This window comes from Vipera ursinii, assembly GCF_947247035.1.
Source record: "Vipera ursinii genome assembly, chromosome: 12".
Classification (NCBI taxonomy): Eukaryota; Metazoa; Chordata; class Lepidosauria; order Squamata; family Viperidae; genus Vipera; species Vipera ursinii.
The window spans coordinates 10,274,138-10,295,180 of record NC_139525.1 but is presented as its reverse complement, the minus strand read 5'-3'; the positions used below and the strand labels follow the sequence as shown (position 1 = coordinate 10,295,180).

The 21,043-nt window shown below is 42.3% G+C and overlaps 1 protein-coding gene across 1 annotated transcript in view; it reads right to left on the bottom strand.

Moving 5' to 3' along the window:
• Positions 1-4,685: 4,685 nt before the first annotated feature.
• The window catches only part of POF1B (POF1B actin binding protein), a 31,416-nt gene continuing 15,058 nt past the window's right edge, over positions 4,686-21,043 (bottom strand). Inside the window, exons 3-15 of the mRNA XM_083372039.1 lie at positions 19,548-19,634; positions 16,295-16,480; positions 14,651-14,781; positions 13,618-13,645; positions 13,353-13,427; positions 12,398-12,490; positions 11,255-11,368; positions 9,590-9,742; positions 8,784-8,894; positions 7,588-7,716; positions 7,098-7,174; positions 6,108-6,219; positions 4,686-5,179 (exon numbers count right to left, since the gene is read on the bottom strand). Coding sequence (XP_083228165.1) covers positions 5,159-5,179; positions 6,108-6,219; positions 7,098-7,174; positions 7,588-7,716; positions 8,784-8,894; positions 9,590-9,742; positions 11,255-11,368; positions 12,398-12,490; positions 13,353-13,427; positions 13,618-13,645; positions 14,651-14,781; positions 16,295-16,480; positions 19,548-19,634 — 1,317 coding nt within the window. The 3' untranslated portion in view covers positions 4,686-5,158. The remainder of the gene's footprint in view (positions 5,180-6,107; positions 6,220-7,097; positions 7,175-7,587; positions 7,717-8,783; positions 8,895-9,589; positions 9,743-11,254; positions 11,369-12,397; positions 12,491-13,352; positions 13,428-13,617; positions 13,646-14,650; positions 14,782-16,294; positions 16,481-19,547; positions 19,635-21,043) is intronic.

Below are 21,043 nucleotides of genomic sequence, written 5' to 3'. Positions count from 1 at the left end.
GTGATTATTACACAAGAAAAACCCGTCTTCAAGTTTCTTCCCAATGCAAAAAGTTCATTTAGCTTCAGTATCATGAAACAATTATTTCTTACAACTGCAGTAATTAAAAAAGTTGCAAGGGTGATGTTTATTTTAAAAAGGCTAAAAATCACCAGTACAAAGGTCTATTAGAAAAAAAATCCAAGCGTTTGACGTGTATTTTAAAATTCAGGATGTTTCCATGCAGGAAGTCCTTGACTTCATACCCCAATTGAGCCCCAAAGTTATGATGCTAAGTGAAACATTTGTTAAGTGATTTTTTTTAGCTCCTTTTTACAACTTTTCTTGCCACTGTTGTTAAGTGAATCATCGCAATTGTTAAGCTAGTAACACAAATGTTAAAGTGAGTCTGGCTTCCCCACCGACTTTGTCAGAAGGTTGCAAAAGGTCACATGACCCCAGGACACTGCAACCATCATAAATATGAATCAGTTGCCAAGCATCTGGATTTTGATCACCTGGCCAAGGCGGTCATAAGTGTGGGAAAACAGTGGAGTCATATTTTTTTCAGTGCCGTTGTAACTTTGAAGGTCACTAACTGTACGTCAAGTACTGCCTTTATTCTGACCTGACAATAAAGACGATTTTTCAACATCTCTCTTTTAGGACTTGTTTGATAAGAGAATTCCGTTCCATGGTTGCATTTTAACAGATTTGATTCCTGTGAGATGTGGTACCATTAAATCTTGCATGGTTTTTGCTAGCGCTGGAGTGGAGGGTGGGATACAGAATGCCAAATATTCTAATCATGAGGCCCATCTGGCAGATCACGTGCAAAATTGGGAAACTTGATTTTGTCACAAAACATAAAAGGACATTTGATTGAAGCCGATTTGGCAGTTCAAGTTTAAATTGTCACTTAAGCATGATAGATAACCTAAAATATGCTTTGGGATTTGTAAAATTTATGGTTTTTCCAGCACTCTTCACACACTGGAAATTCCCGAATGACTTGATTTCCCTTCCCATGTTTATTATGCACACACACAAGCACCCACTCCACACACAAACCGCAAACACACAGACTGAGGAAAGAGACCGTCTTGAAACTAAATCTGGTTTATTAAATTGCTGTTAGTTCACAGGATGCATTACCAAGAATTGTGCAGCTCGTCACATACATTTGACCAAAACATTTAACGCTTAAGCTCTTATAAGTGATTTGTATATAGCTCAGCTATGAAATGTGGACTGTAGATCTTCAAAAAGGGCCATCAAATTTTACATATGCCAGGTTGTGTAGTTCTAATTAAAATGTTTGACAACAGCTAAAAAGTTAAAGAGTCAATGAAAATTTGAAATCACACCTCTAAAAGCATGTCATGTTTTAAATAGAAAATGGTTTTGTGCTTTTTTTAAAAAAAAACAACAGGCTATTCTACTCACTTATGTACTTATTTTGGAAATTTACAAGGACACCTGTGTGCATAAGATGAACAGTTAATGTCCAGTTTTATTTACATAGCAGCAGCCTAAAGAAACAAGATCTGAACCATCAAGCTTAGAAACACATTTTTTTATTTAACCAAGAGAGTGAGTGGTATTCTTGTATATTATCACAGATTTATTCAAGACTGTCCATGTCAGTTCCAAAAATATCTTCACCCGGTGGAAGAAGAAGGGATAAAGCATCACCGTAGCCACAAAACAAGAGCTTGAGAAGAAAACTTGCGGGAATTTTATAACTGAAAACGGCTCTTAATTTAAAACATTTTAAACCTTAACATTTCCCTTCTCTGGGCTATTGAGAAATGGTTGAAGGTTTATGTTGAGAACAGCCAAATGTGCTCAACTTAACTTTCACCCATTTCAAATTCAACTTTGCCCTTTTGCGTGTACAGCTAGTCCTCGACTTAACGACAATTCTTTTAGCGACCATTCAAAGTTACAGTGACCCTGAAAGAAGTTTGACTTACAGCCTTTTTTTTTCACGTGTGTGACCACTGCAGCATCCTCATGGTCACATGATTTACATTCGGATGCTTGACACATTTATGACGGTCGCAGCGTCCCGGGGTCACGTGATCCCCTTTTGCAACCTTCTAACAAGCAAAGTCAACGGAGACGCCAGATTCGCTTAACACCCGGGTCACCAATTTGACTGCAGTGATTCGCTTATCAACTGGCAAGAAAGGTTGTAAAACGAGGGCAAGACTCACTTAAGTTGTCTCGCTTAGCAACAGAAATTTTGGGCTCAGTTGTCGTAAGTTGAGCACTACCTGTACTTGGTTCACTGTTCAACTTTCAGCAGTACTATAGATCAAGGAATCCAGAGAGAGATACTCTCAACACATTTACTCTGACAAGTCAGAAAATATGATAAATTCCAAGTCCTATCAAATAAGAATTTTCTGTTACACTGAGGCTTGTCTATCCATTTCTCTTTAAATGGGCCCTACAAGAGTTACGGCTACTCAAAACATATATATATATATATGTATGTACAGTATATGTACAGTATGTCACCATTGTGAGCTGATGCTTAAATAGATTTAAGTGCCTAAGAATAAACGGTCCATATGAGAGCTGATTTGAGTTGTTTTATTTATTAAATTTTTATGCCACTCACTTCGTTATCCAGAGCAACTCTGGGTGTTTATAATTGTAATAACTGAACCACATTCTCCATATTCCTTTGGACTCACAATATTAACAGAGGCCCAGAGTTCATTTTCCATTTCCTCAAAGCTATCGCTAAAAATGCATCTTGGAGCTTGACCCGACTTGAAATTTTAAATCTCAATCGGAATTATTTCTAGGCACAGAAACGTGACCTTCAAACAGTGGACTGAAGTTTTAGATTTATCTGTGTTAATTGTTACTATTATTATTTATTATTATTTTGCATTTCAAATCTGGGTGTGTGTGTGTGTGTGTGTATGTTTAAAGAACATTGAACAAAAGGCAAATGTTTTTCAGGTCAAAAGATGACAGATGACATAAACCTCTTGTCAAAACAGGAAATGGAGTGACATTAAAAGCTGACTCATGCATCTAAAAGCCATCAGTAATTGTAAAGATTCAATAATTGTTTAGAATAAGCTTGTTCCTGAGGAATCTTTTGTCTTGAGAGACTACAGTATAAAGAATGCAGCCTCCCAGCTATTTACCAATTCCCTTTGCCTAAAAGTCTAACGTAGCTTGTACAAACCAGAAGTAGGAATTTCTTTTATTTCCATATTTAGGGGTTAACTGGGCTTTGCAGATCTGTGCAACAAAAATGGAAACAAAGAATAGTTTTCATATTTCCCCCCCCCCTCTGCCACATACTATTCTACAGAGGTTCTGCGTTCTGTAGCCCCCATGCCTGTCAATCTTGAAGCAAGGTTAAACAGTTACGTCAGTATTTATTTATTTATTTATTTATTTATTTATTTTATGTTAACTGCACCATCAGTGTGGCACCACAAAACAAGATGGCTCCCTTGTGTTGACTAGTAACTGCAAGCTCTTCAGCCTCAAATCTAAGGCCAATTTTGAGACCATGTCTTACACACCTTTCTATGATCCCCTATGGCAGGGGTCGGCAACCTCGGCTCTTTTATGACTCGTGGACTTCAACTCCCAGAATTCCTGAGCCAGCTATGCTGGCTCAGGAATTCTGGGAGTTGAAGTCCACGAGTCATAAAAGAGCCGAGGTTGCCGACCCCTGTCCTATGGTATTTTCATTTATAAAGTTAGTTGACGCTGAGGGCTCTTTGGTCCACTCTCCGAGCTTGGTTTTTCCCCCCTTGCAGACGTTTCAAACTAGGTAACATCGTCAGGGATAGAAGGGAGTGAGGTTTGTTCTCTGCTTACGTACAAGATGCAGTTACACACCCCACTCCTTCTAGCCCTGATGGTGATCCCTAGTTTGGTAATGAAACATCTGCAACAAAAACAAGCAAGTTCAGAGAACATCAAGGCACCCTCATTTCAACCCTGAGCTACAAATAGTCTCCTTTATCAGTTACTTGACTCTATAAGCCAGCAAGAATAAGCAAGCACGCTGCACCTGTGCACAGCAGAATCTAAGATACATCTCCTGCAAATGTGTCATCTACGCTCCATCTCTCCTTGTCTTTCTGAGTGGGAGGTGCTGCCTTCCCCAGCCCTAGATGGAAGGCAGTGCGGTGCAAGTTCAACTAACTTTGCTTGTGATGCTGTGAATCCACCATCATATCCGTCTCTGCACTCATACAAGCACAATTTTCCAATCTCAAAATCAATTTTCAGCTTCATGCTGAAAACGGTCCACAAGCATTATCTAATTTTCTCTGAACAACATACAAGTCCTAACCCACTGCACTAGCAAAATTGCTTTCTAATCAATTCTCCTTCCATCCCTCCTTCTCCACATCTTAGATTTTAGCTTCATGCCACAAAGGATAGAACAACAAATTACCGCGCTCAGTCCAAACTTGTCTGTTCAAGATTTGACCCACATCACAGAGTAACTACAACAATATAAAAAAAAAAAAAACAACTAACCCTACACCCAAGTACTAACAATTAAGTACTTTAACTAAAGTTACTAACTCCGTCTCCTTCCAAAAGAACAGAAAACTGCTAGTGAGAAAATACATGTTAAAGAAAAGTATACTTGTCAAATAACTCTCGACTGCTTTCATTAACAGGCTGTGGCTGGAAGCAGCATTCCTAGATATAATATTGGTAATGGACTGAATGTTTCCAATAAAGAAAAAAAACATTTATTTAGTAATTATTGATCTCTGCATCTCTCAACTGAAGCATCAGGCAGGTATTGGATATAGTTTCTCAGATCTTTGGAGTTAAAAAGGGAGAAGACAGAAGCTTGGCCAGCACACGGGATTTCTGAATTCCCCAGCCCAGATCCCTTCCTGACCCATACATTCATACATTTCTTCAGTTGACCAGTTAAGCTTGAAAGTTGAAACCCCCTGGTGCGAAGAACTTGTTCAAATGCCGCATTTGGTAGCGTGTGCTTTAACAATTCCTTCCAACCCTGACTGATCCAGAATTATCTCAAAACTTCCAGCATTACATGAAGCGGGTGGGCAAGCAAAACAATGACGCAACAATATTCATTTTGACGCAGACTCATCTGATCAGCCACAACTTGTTCAGCAGACCTGCTTGACAGACGCCCGGCAGACCTTTAATCAGAAGTAAACGATTCCTGTGGGAAAAGAAACAGGACATGTTATTCATCTTCACCTCTTCGCTAGGATATCTGTCAAGAGATAAATCACTATTTATCCCAAACTCTTTGGGATTTGTTCAGCTAAGGCACAAGAGTTGGCCTTCAAGACCAAACAGCAATTACTAAAAAATTTAAGCTTTCCTGGCTAACCTGTAATATGCTCGTCTGCCATTGCCTTAGGCTGTAGGCGTTTGCGAACCGAATGTTTAGTAGCATTTTCTGCACAAATACAGGTAGTCCTTATTACCACAACTGAGCTCAACATTTCCATAACTAAGCAAGACAGCTATTCATGGAGTTTACCCCCATTTTACAACTTTTCTTGAATCGCTGCCCTTGTAAAGTTAGAAGCACAGGTGTGTTCAGAGAATCCAGCTTCCCCGCTGCATTTGGGGAAGTGCTAGTAAGGAATGTCACAAAAGGTGAACTACCTGACACCGGGACACTGCCATTGTCATAAATATGAGCCACTGGCCAGGAGGCCAAATTTAGATCACATGACCGTGGACGTGTGAAAAAAGGTCACACCGTCGTAACTTTGAATGGTCACAAAATGAATGCTTGTAAGTCGAGGGCTTCTCTCGGTCGGGAAATACAACCACAGGAGGCGAAGAGGATGAATTCTTCAAACTGGTCCCTTGAAATGTTCAATGCACTTTTGCCTTCTGAGCTCTGCGACGGGAGCTACAGAGGCAGCAGCAAACGCCTCACCTGGCTATGAATTTCAAATAGCGTGACGTCCCGTTTTCCACGCTGCCCCATCACAGACTGGGCGCAAGTCAAAAACTATCTGCGGTTTTAATTGGGTTGCCCTCCCACTGCCTCCCACCTTTTAAAATCCTAATGCTAAAAGCTCCCGCAGGTCTAATTGAATGTGAGAGATGTTTCGGTTGGGGGCAGTTACCTTCCACGATTCTCCCGTTTTTTCAATCACAATGGTCTGCGTTTCCCCACCAGGTGATGTGGCTTTGTAGTCATCTGACAAGAGGCCAAGGATGGGGTAATGATTCCTGTATCTGGCGGTGAAAAGCAAAACATCAACCCTGGTGCTCAATTCGATCTTAGATGCCATTGTTCCACTCTTAAAAGCAGGGCAGGACTATAATCTGTCTCTCGCAACAATTGCCACAGCTAGATTGAAAGCCAGTTAGGGTTAGTAGTCTAGGCAGCAGGCCAGAAACTGGGAGACTGTGAGTTCTAGTCCCACTTTAGGCATGAAAACCAGCTGGGTAACTTTGGGCCGGTCACTCACTCTCAGCCCTAGGGAGCAGGCAATGGTAAACCATTTCCCAAATCTTGCCAAGAATACAGTGACTTGTCACTGACCGAGTCAAACATACACACACACACAAAGGATTCCCGGCTACCCTATTTTTAAAAAATCCGACTGTTCCCGTTGAGTTATACCAGATGAAACATAATTTTAATTATCTACATTTAAAAGAAATGGGAGGATACCCGTGGCATAAAAATTCCTGTTATTTTTTTTCCTCTTGATTTTTTTCCCTGTCTTTTCTTCTCTAATTTGGATTTTTCACCAGCTGTTTGAGAGACCAAATTTAATGTTAATTGTGATAAAAGCAATGAAATGTTTTCTATTGCGATCTCTCCTGTGCAATATGATTGTGAATCTTAGCTAAACAGGGTTAGGGTTACTGTGGTTTTTAATTGCAAAAAAAAGATGTTCTGTATATTTTATTCTCACTAGGTGTATTTTTTTCAATAAGTTTTATCTTTTGCTGTTGTGTTATGGCCTAGTGTCAGTTTGTATTTGTTTTTAGGTCTGCTGACTTTTGGGGTGCTAATGAGGGCAAAAAGATCAGTGCCAAAAAAACCCCAAATACACTTGTAGGTTTCCCAAACAGAAACAATCAGTTGCTCGCAATAGCATTACTTTTTTGTGATGATGGTCTTTGTGATTCCTTGGGATGGATTGATGGCTAATTTTTCTTGCCTCAATCTGAAGATTTCCTAAAAGATTAAAAAAAACAACCATTTCAGGCACAAAGACACCATCCCATATAGACTATTCAGAACCTTCCCAATACTGATTAAGTTTGCTGAAAATGGGTCCCTCGGAAAGGAGACGTAAATTAAAGAGTGACGAGGATGAAATCCTACTCATGGACTTCATCCCAGAACCCAGACAGACAGCTAGGAGAAATCTGAGATTGACGGTTGAGTCCTGATCTTGTTTTCCTGTAGACGTTTCATTACCAAGCTAGGCAACATCATCCGTGCAAAGGGGAGTGGCGTTTTGCTGGCTTTTATATAAAGGAGGCTTGCCTTGCTAGTCTTAGCTAGGGTGTGGTTTCTTCCTTGAGGGCTCCTTGATTAGGGACTGAGCCAAGAATTTGCTCAACTCTCCATGCGCCACTACTTACCTCCTCCTGCCGTTTGATGCAGGCGTCTCTCTCTTCCAGCTTGAGAATCAAGTCTTGCAGTCTTATCTGCAGGTCAGTGTCAGTCCCTTGCTTTCTCGAGAAATCCTTCTGGAATTCGGACAAGGTGCACTACACGGCAACAACAACCAAAAGAACAAAGCTCACATGGATCAGTGCTCAAGAGGCAGCTTTGCCATACCTAAATACGGGTAGTCCTGGACTTAGCGACCACAACCGACCCCAACATTTCTGTTGCCTGAGCGAGACATTTGTGGAGTTGGACAAGCTTTCTCAGCACAGTTAATCACTGCAGTTGTTGGAAGAGCCTTGGTGGAGCAGTGGGCTAATGCCTCCTTAAGTAACACCAGCTGCCTTAAGTAACACCAGCTGCCTGCAATTAGTGCAGGTTTGCATCCCACCAGGCTCAAGGTTGACTCAGCCTTCCATCCTTCCGAGGTAGGTAAAATGAGGACCTAGATTGTTGGGGGCAATTAAGCTGACTTTGTAATAATGCCGCTTGGGGGAGGTGTGAAAGCCCTAACAAGCAGGCATATACATAGAATGAAGGCTACTGCTAAGCTTGTAAGCCGCCCTGAGTCTTCGGAGAAGGGTGGGATATAAATGGAATTAAAATAAAAATAAATAAAATAAAAGCAAGGGCTGTTCAGTGACCTTGGCTTCTCCATTGGCTTTGCTCGTCAGAAGGTCGCAAAAAGTGGTCCCAGGACCCTCCTGGGATGCTGCAACCGTCCTAAACATGAGCCAGTTGTTAAGCGTCTGAATTTTGAGCACCTGACCGTGGGGATGCTGCAACGGTCGTGAATGTGAAAGACGGTCATTAGTCACCTATTTCAGTGCCACAACTTTGAATGATCACTAAACAGATGGTAGTCAAAGGACTATATCTGTGTGCCTCTGAGTGAAGTTGAATCCGACGGGTGTCACTATGCAATTGTCAGGGGGACAGGGTTAGAAACCCTTTGCCACTGTCTTCTTCTGGAATGGATGGTAACCTCCCAGGCTAGTCTGTACTTTGGGGGATGTCCATGTGGTCCTCTGTTTAACGATCTCAACCCAACCCAGGTTCCAGGTCAGACAAGGCCAGCAAGTCCTGTCGAAGCCCCACCTCTGCAAAACAGGAATGGCTTAAAAGAAAGCCCAGCAATACGGCATGTTTGATAAGGAAGCCAACTTACCCGCAGAGTGCGGATCTCCCGGTCTTTATCCTCTCTGAGTTGGTTGATCATCTCTACGTAGCGGCTGGACAGTTCATCCGTGGTGGTCTGGCCCAGAGGATTGGTGGAAGTCTGAGCAAAGGAAACATTTTAGTTTCTGCAATTAAAAGAAACCACTAACGGTTCTTTAAAGCAACCTCCACATAATGACAGAGTTATCCTATGGAACAGTTCCTTTCTTTCTTCTTTCTTTCTTTCTTTCTTTCTTTCTTTCTTTCTTTCTTTCTTTCTTTCTTTCTTTCTTTCTTTCTCTTTCTTTTTTCTCTCTTTCTTTCCTTCTTTCATTCCTCTTTCTCTTTCTCTTTCCTTCCTTTCCACCTTCTTCCTTCTTTCTCTTTCTCTTTCTCTTCCTTCCCACACTGCAGTTTCCGTTAACTAACAGCCACTGTCCAAAATCTTTGCTAATCTATATTTTGAAAAAAAAATCCAATTTATTGAGTCACGATTCAGATTAAATGTACTTAAACGGATCTTTGTGTATTTTCCATCCCCAGCTTGCTTTTTCACAGCCCAGCCTCCAAAGGGCAACTTACTGCAAACGAGGAGCCACCATACCTACTTTCACATGACAATTCTGCTTCTGGATCCAAGAGAGATGTAGAAAGAAAAGGAAGTGTTGACCTCAAAGGGCAAAGGCTGCTGTCTGCTCACCGGACCACCACCACCCCCACTTTTTTTTTTACTGTGGTCCTCCTTCTCTTTTCAAGGCTAGTCCTTGGAATTCCAAGCATCAGCTGACCACTGACCAAAGGAAAGACAGGCTTTACCTGGAGTCTCAAGTTCTGAATTTCCTGCTCCAAGGCTCGTTTGCTGTATTCCAGGTCTTTCAGCCGAAATTCTCGCTCGCTGTCGTTGTGACGGAGGGAGAGCAGCTGTTCTTCCAGGGAACGAGACTTCAGAGTGTATTCACGGAGAGCTTGCTGCAAACCCACCCCAGCCCCAAAAGAAACAGTCTTAAGTGACTTTGCCAGCTGGGAAAACCTAATTCCTTAAGGCTTAGCTTAATGTAGTTGTATTTGCATATCTGTCTATTTTCACAATTGGGCCACTGTTCCTATGTGCTGGTCACCTTGGAATATTTCTGATTAACCATCCTATCAAACATGGACTTTGAATAAGCAAGGTTAGGAAGAATAATGAAGCTTTTGAACTCTTGAGAATTCCAAGAACAACCAAGACATCCAATGGATCATTGAACAAATCAGCCTAGAGTCGAGGGTGCCTAGGTCCTCTCTGAGCTTGACAGTTTTCTTGCAGATGTTTCATTACCAAACTGGATTGCTTTCAATCCCATTCCTTACTAGCACTGATGATGTTATCCAGTTTGGGTAATGAAACAGCTGCAAGAAAACAGCCAAGCTCAGAGAGCACCAAGGACCCCTCATTTCAACTTTGAGCTACAAATATTCTCCTTTATTGGCAAGCCAGAGTTCTCACTTGAAGCACCAATGTTCTGATTCAGGCTATCCTACGCTTCACACAAAGTAGGAGAACACTAGGAAAGAGAAGAAGTGGACAACTAATAGCAAGGAAAATGGACAACTAATAGCAAGGAAAACTAATAGCAAGGACTCTATTACAGCAGTGATGGCAGCACCATTGGAAGATCTGAGGGCCAGATCCTTGGAGAAAATCTATGTGGTTGCTAAGAGTCAATGCCAACCTGATGGCACATAACCAGCATTGTACATGTTGTTCATACATCACACTTAGTCACCTTTCCTTGTGGTTATTGCCTAAGAATCTAGATCTGCACTGAAGCTATAAAGCAAGACATGATGGTTACCTCTGTACAACATCGCAGTATTCAACATGTGAGATTTTTCCCCCCCTCTCCTCTAGTAACAGGAATAGGAAATGTTTATCTAGCCCAGGGGTAGGCAACCATGGCTCTTTTATGACTGGTGGACTTCAACTCCCAGAATTCCTGAGCAAGCCACACTGAGGGGAAAGAGAGAGGTTTCCAAGCTGAGCCATGCTGGCTCAGGAATTCTGGGAGTTGAAGTCCACGAGTCATAAAAGAGCCAAGGTTGCCTACCCCTGGCCTAGGCCTAGGCCGCGTTATGACTTGTGGACTTCAACTCCCAGAATTCCTGCGCCAGCCACACTGAGGGGAAAGGGAGAGGTTTCCAAGCTGAGCCAGGCTGGCTCAGGAATTCTGGGAGTTGAAGTCCACCAGTCATAAAAGAGCCAAGGTTGCCTAACCCTGATCGAGCCTAAGCTAATTGCTGATTGTGTTTTTCTATCCTTCTCCACGCCAACCTTTTCTGTTTTCACAGGATTTGGTGTTCTCCCCCGACAAGGTTCTTTCGGTAATAGAACTTTTTGGGATTAGATCAACTGATAGGTCAACACAAAAACTGACCGCTGGACAAGACAAGACAGTTTAAAATCGGGAGCCAACATTTGCTACCACAAAGTGTGCCCCTCACCTGCTGTTGACGATTATTCTCACGCACAGATGCCAAAAGCGTCTCATATTCTTTTACTTGAGCTTCCTTGAAAGACAGATCTTTCTCAAGCAGCATTTTGTCCATTTCCAGTTTCTGTAGAAGTCCAAAGAAAGGTTGTTAAAAAGATTCTATTTGTGTTACAAACAGATTTGGCTGGCTGTTTGCCTCACAATTTACAAAAAATCTTATATTAAAAAAGTTCTATATGCTATATCCCTTCCTTCCTTCCTTCCCTCCCTCCTTTTTCTTTCTTTCTTTCTCTCTTTCTCTTTCTTTCTCTCTTTCTTTCTCTCTTTCTTTCTTTCTTCTCTCTTCTTTCTTTCTTTCTTTCTTTCTTTCTTTCTTTCTTTCTTTCTTTCTTTCTTTCTTTCTTTCTTTCTTTCTTTCTTTCTTTCTTTCTTTCTTTCTATACAAAAGAGAAAGCACATTTGTGATCCAGGAAAAAAGGAATGCTTGGATCTCCAAAGGCTGAAGTTTATGGCTGACCCATAAAGTCAGTGCTGAAATGTGCCCTTCTTGTTTTGCGACACACTGAAACTCAAACCTGCACTTGAACGTGTGAAGAGGGGCAGAAATTAATGGATTAAAAGCCCGTAACCTGTTGAAAAACAAGCGTGGGGGAAACGAACAAAGGGATCAGCCAGTTTCCAATGAAACTACAAACAATGCAAAATATCTCTAATTAAAAACGGCCCAAATTCACACTGGTTCATAACAACTAAGTCACCATGGTTCGGTCCCAAAAGATTGTTCTAATTGTCCCAAGAGAAAAGTAACTGCAAGCTGCTTTACAATCTTTGAGAAGTGGTGACTGACACAGCTTTGATTTCCACCATCCAAGAAAGGATCAGAAATTTCTACCCAGAATTTTGTATGCATGTCCCTCAAAATCAAGGGGACTGTCAAAAACAAGAAGAGGATCTTGAAAATCTGAAAGTGCATTATGAATCCTGGCTCTAGATCACAAGTGCCATCTGGGTGCCGCTTTCCCTATCTTGGCCTCCCCCAGATATGTTTGAAATGTAAATTCCAACCAGCAGGTCCTAACACATTCTGGAAGACACCAGTTCAGGGACGGCTGTTCAACGCACTTCAACACATTCCAAGCAACAAACTACGCACCCCTAGGTCATCCTGCAGATGGACAAGCTCTTCCCGAAGGTTGCTGAAGGTGGCAAGGACAAGCCGCATGGACTTATCAGCTGTTGCTCTCATCTAGGAAAGGTGGACAGCAAAACATTGTTTAGGATGGTTTTGGAGGAGACAGATTTGAATACCAAATCACAACACAGTTTCAAGCATGTAACGAGCTGGAGACTGGCAAATTCAAATCTTCGATCACTTCAATGTCCTGTTGGTAAGAACTGGCTAGGTGAAAATCTGGGGGGGAAATCGCATGCATTGGTTTCCCATCATATCATTATCCTTAATGGTGTCCATTCTACCACAAGGAATAGGAAGCAAGACAGATCACTTTTATGCTCAGGATACATTTAGACCAAGTCTAACACTACTATTCCAATATTTTAGGCCGAACACCGAGTCGTGTGATTTGCTCCAGCACTTTTGAGATTTTATTTCATTTATCTTTTGTGGCTTTTAATGCCTCCTATCATGAATATGACTTATTGTGTATTTCCTAATTATATTGCATGAGGGATGGTGAAGTGGTACTTTCCCAAGAAGAAGGAGGCGGGTCAGACAAGAGGCAGCCCAACCCAGAACTGGATCGGAGGCAGAGAAAGACAGTGAAGACAGCAATTCCATAGACTCTCCCAGGGAATATCCATCCAATTGCTGTGACAGTAACAATGGTTTACTCTGGCAAGAGTCTGTCTGTTGTGTGTAAGCAGATAAAGAACTGAACTCTGACTAGATTGTTCTGTGTCACTCTTGGGTTGACATATAGTGGTTATTCATCAACACAGGATCCATCTCAGGAAGGACAGTAAGTAAGTATGCAAAATGCATCAGTACTGTGTGTTAAGTGCGTAGGGGTCTGGGCAAAAATGGCTTCACAACAAGAAATTAAACACAATTTCCACGGATTTCTACAAATTTCTCCATAACCCCTTACCTCCAGAAGGTAACGTAACTGCTGTTTTGTCGACTCCGAAAGCCCTTTAGGAATCAAACTCTCAATATCCTCTGTCTATTGGAAACAAAACAAGATATAAAATACATCTTATCTAGGAGTGCCATTACAAATTAATCAAACATTGGGTTCAACTTCACATCTAAATCCTATTGGACTGGACATTAAAGACAGCTAGTCACTGTTTGCTTATTAATGCACAAAATTCAGATATTTATATAAGTTCTTGGAACCGTTTGGCACTTACATCATTTAGGGATTCCAGATCGCATCTTCTGTAAGAGAAACACAAGAAAATATTAGCACTGTCATTTCTCTATCCACCAAGTACATTACAACTGTCACCACCGTTGTTATGGTAAGTCTTTCATTCTGACTTAATTGAGAAAAGCATATCCTAAATTACCTTTAATAAAACTATACTTTGCTTCTGGAAGATAATATGCAAATATTTAGATGCAACACACCCATCCACAAATATGTACATCCCTGTAATGCAGTCCAACTGGTGGTACTCAGGATTGGAAGAGCGATGACTCTTCTTTTTTAATGGCTAGGTAAGTTGCACAAACCCAGGCAACTGTGTTTTATCGTGCAAACTATGACCACGTTATGGTTCAGCATGACTTGGGAGATCAGTATGTAGCATACACAGGTGGACTTTGTTTAATGACACTTGTTCAGGGACCATTCAAATTGCAAGGGTGCTAAACAGGTGGTATTTACAACCAGCCCCCGAAATTCCAGCTGTCACAGGACCTCCATCTGGTCTGGATTCCTGGCATCGTAGAGTCCCGTGATCACCACTTGCAACCTTCCCTGCCAGTTTCCCTCAAAATCAATGGGGAAGCCAGTAGGAAGTCAGAAGCCGCTGTCATGCAAGGTCCTCTTTTAACAATGGTCACTGGAGACTGCTGTAACTGCCATTGCTAAGATTTCATTTTACAACCACATCACTTAAATGACAGTATTTCCCGTATTGAGGACCATCTGTAACTAAAAACTAAGAATGTTGTGACAACGCTCACACATAATACGAGGACTGGAGTTATGTGTCTATTCACAGAAATGAACAAGGATGTTTTAAGTTAGAGGAATTCAAGGGAAATTGACTGAATGGGCTTCGGGAAACCTGAATCAACCCCCCTTTCTCAGGATTGCTGCAAACAAACAGAACTGCAGCCTGCTGTTCAGGCAAGCAGTTCTGCTTCCTTTCCAAGAAGGGCTGCCAAACATTCTCCAAATTCCAAGCATGCTACCGCTGGGGATGGGACCTCTACCTTCCGCCCAGCTTCTCAACATGCTGGAGCAAACAGCTGTGCAGGTCGTTGCTCTTGCGGTGCAGCTCTGCTAGGAGCTCCCCAAAGTATCGGCAGTCCAGCTGGTCGTTTGTCTCCTGGATGCACTTCACCTGACAAGAGGTGATAAAGGACACCGTTAGAGTGGCCCATTCCTTGACCAGAAAGCAATGTTCAACCCTTAGCAGGCAACTGGCTGATTTAAAGCTCTCCTCCATTCTTGACTGCACACTGCATTGACCTACTTTCTGCACTCGTTCTCCCCTTGGGGTGCCTTTCAAATATTTCTAGCTGGATTCATTATTTCTTCAATGTCCTTATTTCCTACACAATAAAATCAATAAAATGCAGAATGTCCTGCAGCAGTGAAATTCTTCTTGCCACCAGCAATCCAAGATGGAACTTGGTTTGCAGGATCCAATCTGGGTTGGTCACCAGGACCAGAGGTTTAGTCTTCCGAGCTTTTGGACTCATGGTGCAGCCCATCCTCAGGAAAATTATCTCTCACCAGAATGTGTCAAGAGAAAGAAAGTTCCCCAAGGATGGGGCTCCAGCACGAATCCAAAAGAAAAAAAAACTTGGATCCCGGTGAATGACCCAGATTGGATCCTGCAACATAATCCTGGGAAACGTGTATTTGCTTTCATTCGTAACTTGGTTTGCCTGCTTTTGAGTTAATGTGTTCTAGCAAGCCAGTCGGTGGAGTTGATAAACCGTGATTAATGGCGTATGGTGCAAAGCAAACCTAATTTTTCAATAAAGCAGTTTAAACTTTGGGGTGGGGGGGAAATGTAAAAAGAAAAGGCAAATGCTTTAAAAACTCAAGTGCTTTGGGGAAAAAAAAAGGTTTGGTACTTTGCAGCCTAATATAGAGTTAAAAATTTTATCGCTGCAGTTAAACAGCACAAAGCAATTTATGTTATTTCTGCTTTCTGCATTTTTTTTAAGATTTGTTCTTCACAAAGGAGGAGGGTTTGGGGGAAAAAAACACAGCTTTTTCCTGGTTTCCCACGATGCGTCTTCAGCCTCTCAAGGCACCACAAAGCAGATGTGGCTGCTGTTTGCCTAATTAGAATTCAACCTTCTCCTTTTTCCCAAGCACCCCACCTAAATTTTGTTTCATAACTTGTGGCGAACCTGGAATGAATTGTCTTGTGGAGGCTTCTGCAAAATTAGCTGCCTACTTGCTAGAGGCAAACACTGCACACTTTTGATTTAACTCCCAGATAATTTCAGTGCAGAAACTGAGAGCAACAAGCATCCTTCCCCGCCAGGCTGGGTGTGGGCCATTTTTGCAACTTGAGCAAAATGGCTCAGAAATTAGATTTGATCTGATTGTCTTGTAAACTGACAGCCACTTTATCTGCAAAGAGTGGCTCTTTGTGCGTCTGAGAGGACTCTTCCAGGCATGAGACTTCTGAGCTGGAGAAGCTGAGTCCTTTTGCACCAAAAAACACCCACTTAAAACACTGTTTCTCACCGTAGACAACTTTTAAGACGTGTGGACTTCAATTCCTAGAATTCCCCAGCTAGCTTGTCTAGCTGAGGAATTCTGGGAGTGGATGTCCACACGTCTTAAAAAGTGGCCAAAGTTGAGAAACACGTATTGATAGGTTAAATGCTTACCGGTTCACATGTCTGTATGATGACTTTATTAATGCTGCTCTTTCCGACATCGTTGACACAGACAGGAGTAGAGTTACAGGCGTTGGTTGTGCGTTGGCATTGCTGAACCACCTGGACTCGTTCCACTGGCTGGCTGACTTGGCACTGGTCATTCTGGGTTTGTTGCAGGTATTGGTACTGCTTCTCCTAAGAAAAAAGAGAATCCCTTGAAAGCTCATGTCTCTGGAGCAAACCCTTCGTCTCAATAACCCAGTTCGTGTTAGGAAACTGAACGCTTAAATACAGATGCAGGAGATGGGGGTTAAAAAGAAGGGATGCTGGAAGACCCTCCCCTTTTCACGGGTGTCATGATACGGGTAAAAGCGGGTGGGGTTTCAGAGTGGCGTGGCCATCCTGAACTTTTTTGACCACCCAGTAGACACCCTGGTGTTTAAATAACAACATTCGAGTCAAAATGATACCAATAACACTCTAGATCGTTTGAATTCAAATTCAAGTAACTTTATTGTGGTCGTTAATCAGCAGGAGCCCTGCTGAAGTGTAGAGCTATCCTCTTAATCCTCAACTCAGCCTTCCATCCTTCCGAGGTAGGTAAAATGAGGACCCAGATTGTTGGGGGCAATTAAGCTGACTTTGTAATAATGCCGCTTGGGGTGTGTGTGTGTGAAAGCCCTAATAAGCAGGCATATACATAGAATGAAGGCTACTACTAAGCTTGTAAGCCGCCCTGAGTCTTCGGAGAAGGGCGGGATATAAATGGAATTTAAAAAAAAAACTTCTAAAGTTTTTGGCACAAGTTTCAATACGTTTGGCACTGAAAATCCTTTAGAACATTATTTCTCAACCCGGGTAGCTTGAAAAGGTGCGGACTTCCAAATCCTAGAATTCTCTGGCTGGCCAACCGTTTGAGCTGAAGTCCACCCATCTTCTAGTTGCCAAGCTTGTGTTACACCATAGAATAGAATGAAGATAGACAGAAGCCTTCCTCCCAGGATTCACTGCCAAGGAACATTTATTCCAAGACAAAGTCTACTGTGTGTGTGATGAACCAGCTCTGAATTTGACTTTGACCTTCTTGCTACATTTTGTTTACACACTGAGCTTGTTTGCCTACTACTGTGATTTGTGAGCCAGCTTAAAGACACACAGCTAAAAGCCAACTGTGCCATGCGTGAACCCAGCCAACAGTGGCTTATTGTGCAGTGGACTCCATGTGTGAACTCAGTCCTATGGCAGACACAAGTTTATAGAAAAGAAGGGGTTTTTTTCATAGGGAACCTATTTCCAAACCGAGCTCCATAGTCAAATCTCCATTTGCCTTTGTTTCCAAGAATTCTGATTCCTTCCTGTTTCTTTTTACACCTGGTTGGAAGGGGGGGGAAAGAACTTCTGCTTTGCAGGTTATTGTAATAGAGACCTTTGGTTTGCAAACCTCTGAGATGTGTCCTGCAAAGGAGCACGTGTGAACTGGAAAATGTCCACAAAGGGCCATTTTATTAGGCTGTGCAGGGATCCACGTTCAGAAGGGAAGTCCAGATTTAGAGCACAAGGAGGTAGACACAACGTCCCTGCAGAGAACTCTAAAACCAAACCCATCTTGACCAGGATCACACTGTAGCTTATGAAACACAACTGTACAAACCCCAGGAATTTACCCAGTTGCTCTCGGCTATTCCTGAGAGGTGCTGCACTGTAACCACACAATTCCAATCACATTTTGCATTTTGAATATTTAGATTTGTCCGTTATAAAACTGTTCATTGTCTTCCCTTTGGGACTTTTGCATGGAGTCCCCTGAAATTCCATCCATGAAGCTAAGCTTTGATGCCAAAGAATAACGGAACGATGGCGCTAGAACAGATCGCCAGGATCAAACCTCTGCAATATGCAATAAATCATTTTTCAGAGGCGAGTGTTCCAGCCTCTTTTTCAAACCTCCAGAAAGTTTGTAATCAACCCAGATGCAACTTTTTTCCCCCCAGCTCCGTAGCGACAGGAACAATCTGGTGGCCAAAGAATCTGTGGCTGAACACCAGTCCCTCCACTGAACGTTGTTGGTACTGTTCATTTTAATGGCCTATTGAAGATCTTCCTTCCCCATTCTGTCCTGCTTCAGAAAGTGCCCCTAAGAAATCCCACCAGGCTTTGTACCAGACATTCAACTCCACAAATTGCTCATTTAGGTGTCTACCTGTGCTTCAAAAAAAAAATTGTCTAGCTTTCCATCTGGATCAGCTTCCTCGAAAGAAGCTTGGGCAGTCTCTTTGTCTCAACTGAGATTTTCTTGGGAGAGGCAGGCAGTCCCTAGGATGTTTCCAACAGAAGAGAATATTTGTAGCTCAGGGTTGAACTGTGGGGTCCTTGGTGCTCTCTGAGCTTTCCTGCAGACGTTTCAATACCCAACTAGCTAACATCATCAGTGCTGGAAGGGAGTGGGGTTTACTCTCTGTATAAAAAGGGTAAGTATATAAACAGAGAGCAAACTTCCCTTTTAGCACTGATGATATTACACAGTTGGGTAATGAAAACGTCTGCATAAAACAGCCATTCTCAAAAAGCATCAAGGACTTCACAAGGATGTTTGTCCTCTAATTTTCACACAAGCTGATGCTTTGGGCTTCCTTGTTCACCTGTTCTCCCCCCCCCTCCTTGCAATTCCTCAACACACCAATTTCTCAACTGGTCTTAAAATAACTCTCGAGTTCACCTGAGACTCTGAAAAGGGAACACCTTGGAACTTTATACCCATGGAGGAGAAAGGGCAAGGTGAAACAACACACTATTCATTTGTTTCAAAAGGGAAGGGTGCCCATTGAATGGGCAGCTTTGCCAGGGCAGCCTCCAGCTTTTTGTGCAATTGGCTGAGTTGTTTTCATTTGCCCTGGAGATCAAATAACGACAGGTGTTTGGGTTCCAAAGTTGCAAGCCTCCATAGAGAAATAAAACCCACTAAGAGATCAGACCATTGAAAGATGATTCTGACCTCTTTAGCTCTTGAACTCCACCACAGAGCAATCAAATTAAAAAGTCAGAATGCTGGTTTCTCTTTGAAACAGGAAGGAAGGAAGGAAGGAAGGAAGGAAGGAAGGAAGGAAGGAAGGAAGGAAGGAAGGAAGGGAGGGAGGGAGGGAGGGAGGGAGGGAGGGAAGGGGAGGATGGAGGCAGAGGAAGGAAGGGAGGGAGGGAGGGAGGAGAGGATAGAGGCAGAGGGAAGGAGGGAGGGAGGGAGGGATGGGGCAGGAGAATCTCTTACCTCATCTGGATTTAGCAGCTCATATTTCCTTATTGTCTTTTCATAGATCACGTTATTCCCTCCTTTCAGACGTGGAGACAGGGGCTCCTGTAAGTAACAAAACAACCCCCTATTTATACACAGACTCTCGCAGACTGCAAAGCATCGGACTTTACAAAATGAGGTTGGCTGAAGCCCAGAATGGCAAGACCAGGAGGGGCTAAATCTCAGATGACTGGGGGAAAAAATGCCAAGCATGGACTGTCTGTTCCTACTGGATCCACACACACTTCAGCCCTCCCAGGGGCTCTGGTGGATAAACAGTCAGAAGGAGATAAAGAGCAAGGGGTATGCTGTCTTCAACCTAAAAGCCACATTGCCAAAAACAACAACCAACCAGGGTCAGGTCAAGAATGTCGTTACGTAAATGTTAGGATTAAACCCCCCCCCAAAACCATCCATCTTCAAACTCCCCTCTCCCCAGTGTTTAAATTGTTTGTCTCCAGTTTACTCTCCTGGCTTCTTTGGAAAGAGGAATCTAAAGGCCACATGGAAGACCAGGAGACCAGGTTTTTTTTTAGTAAACTGTCATTCAGTCCTCAGCATTACATTTACATCTCTTTCAGTTATGTCCATTATATAGATGCAAATAGGAAATCCTTACATTATCAACCAATTAAACAATGTTCATCTCAGCGATCCTCCTTAACTCTAACCAACTGTACAAATTTTGCCCAAAACCCGACAGATGTTATATGGACAGTTTGTTATACTCTGTCCTGTTATAGACAGCATTTTAGGTTTTTGTGATTTCTTTCTGTAATATAAGATAATACTAATAGTAGTGTTGTAGCTAGGGAAGTTGAATCATGCCCACTTTTGTTTTTAAATGTATATTTAATAAAATTTTCTAAAAAAAAATAAACAGAAGACCACCAGACCAAAATGTTCCATTTGCGATGGACTTTTGATATTGTCTTTTACATGCTTCCCGGATAAATCTCAGCATATAAAAGGATCCGATAAAGATTCAATAGACTAGTATCCAGGATCCGCCCACAAGAAAACAACAGAATAAAAGAGTTGGAAGGGGACCTTGGAGGTCTTCTAGGAGTCCAACCACCCCCTGCTCAGCTTCCAGGCAAGCAAGCATCGCTGAAGATCTCACTGCTTTTGGGTTGAAGAAACCAATGAGCCCGCGACGTAGTCACAACACATGAGGACCAACCAGAATTAAGTCTAGCGGCATAAGGGATCTTCCAAAGGTCTTCTGCTTGTAACAATTTCAGGAGAAATGTTCTGATTCAGGATTTTCTAGAAAACCCACAATGCTTTCAGCTGCCGCAGCTCAAAAACAATGAATGGGAAGATCAAGTCTTTGAATCAATTTGTTGCACGAGTTTGAAATAATCCTGCTGTCCTTCCAGATGTGTGTGTGTGTGTGTGCGTGTGTGTGCAATTGTAAATTTCTACATGCAAGTTACTCAAATAACTTTATTACAATAGAGGTAAATACC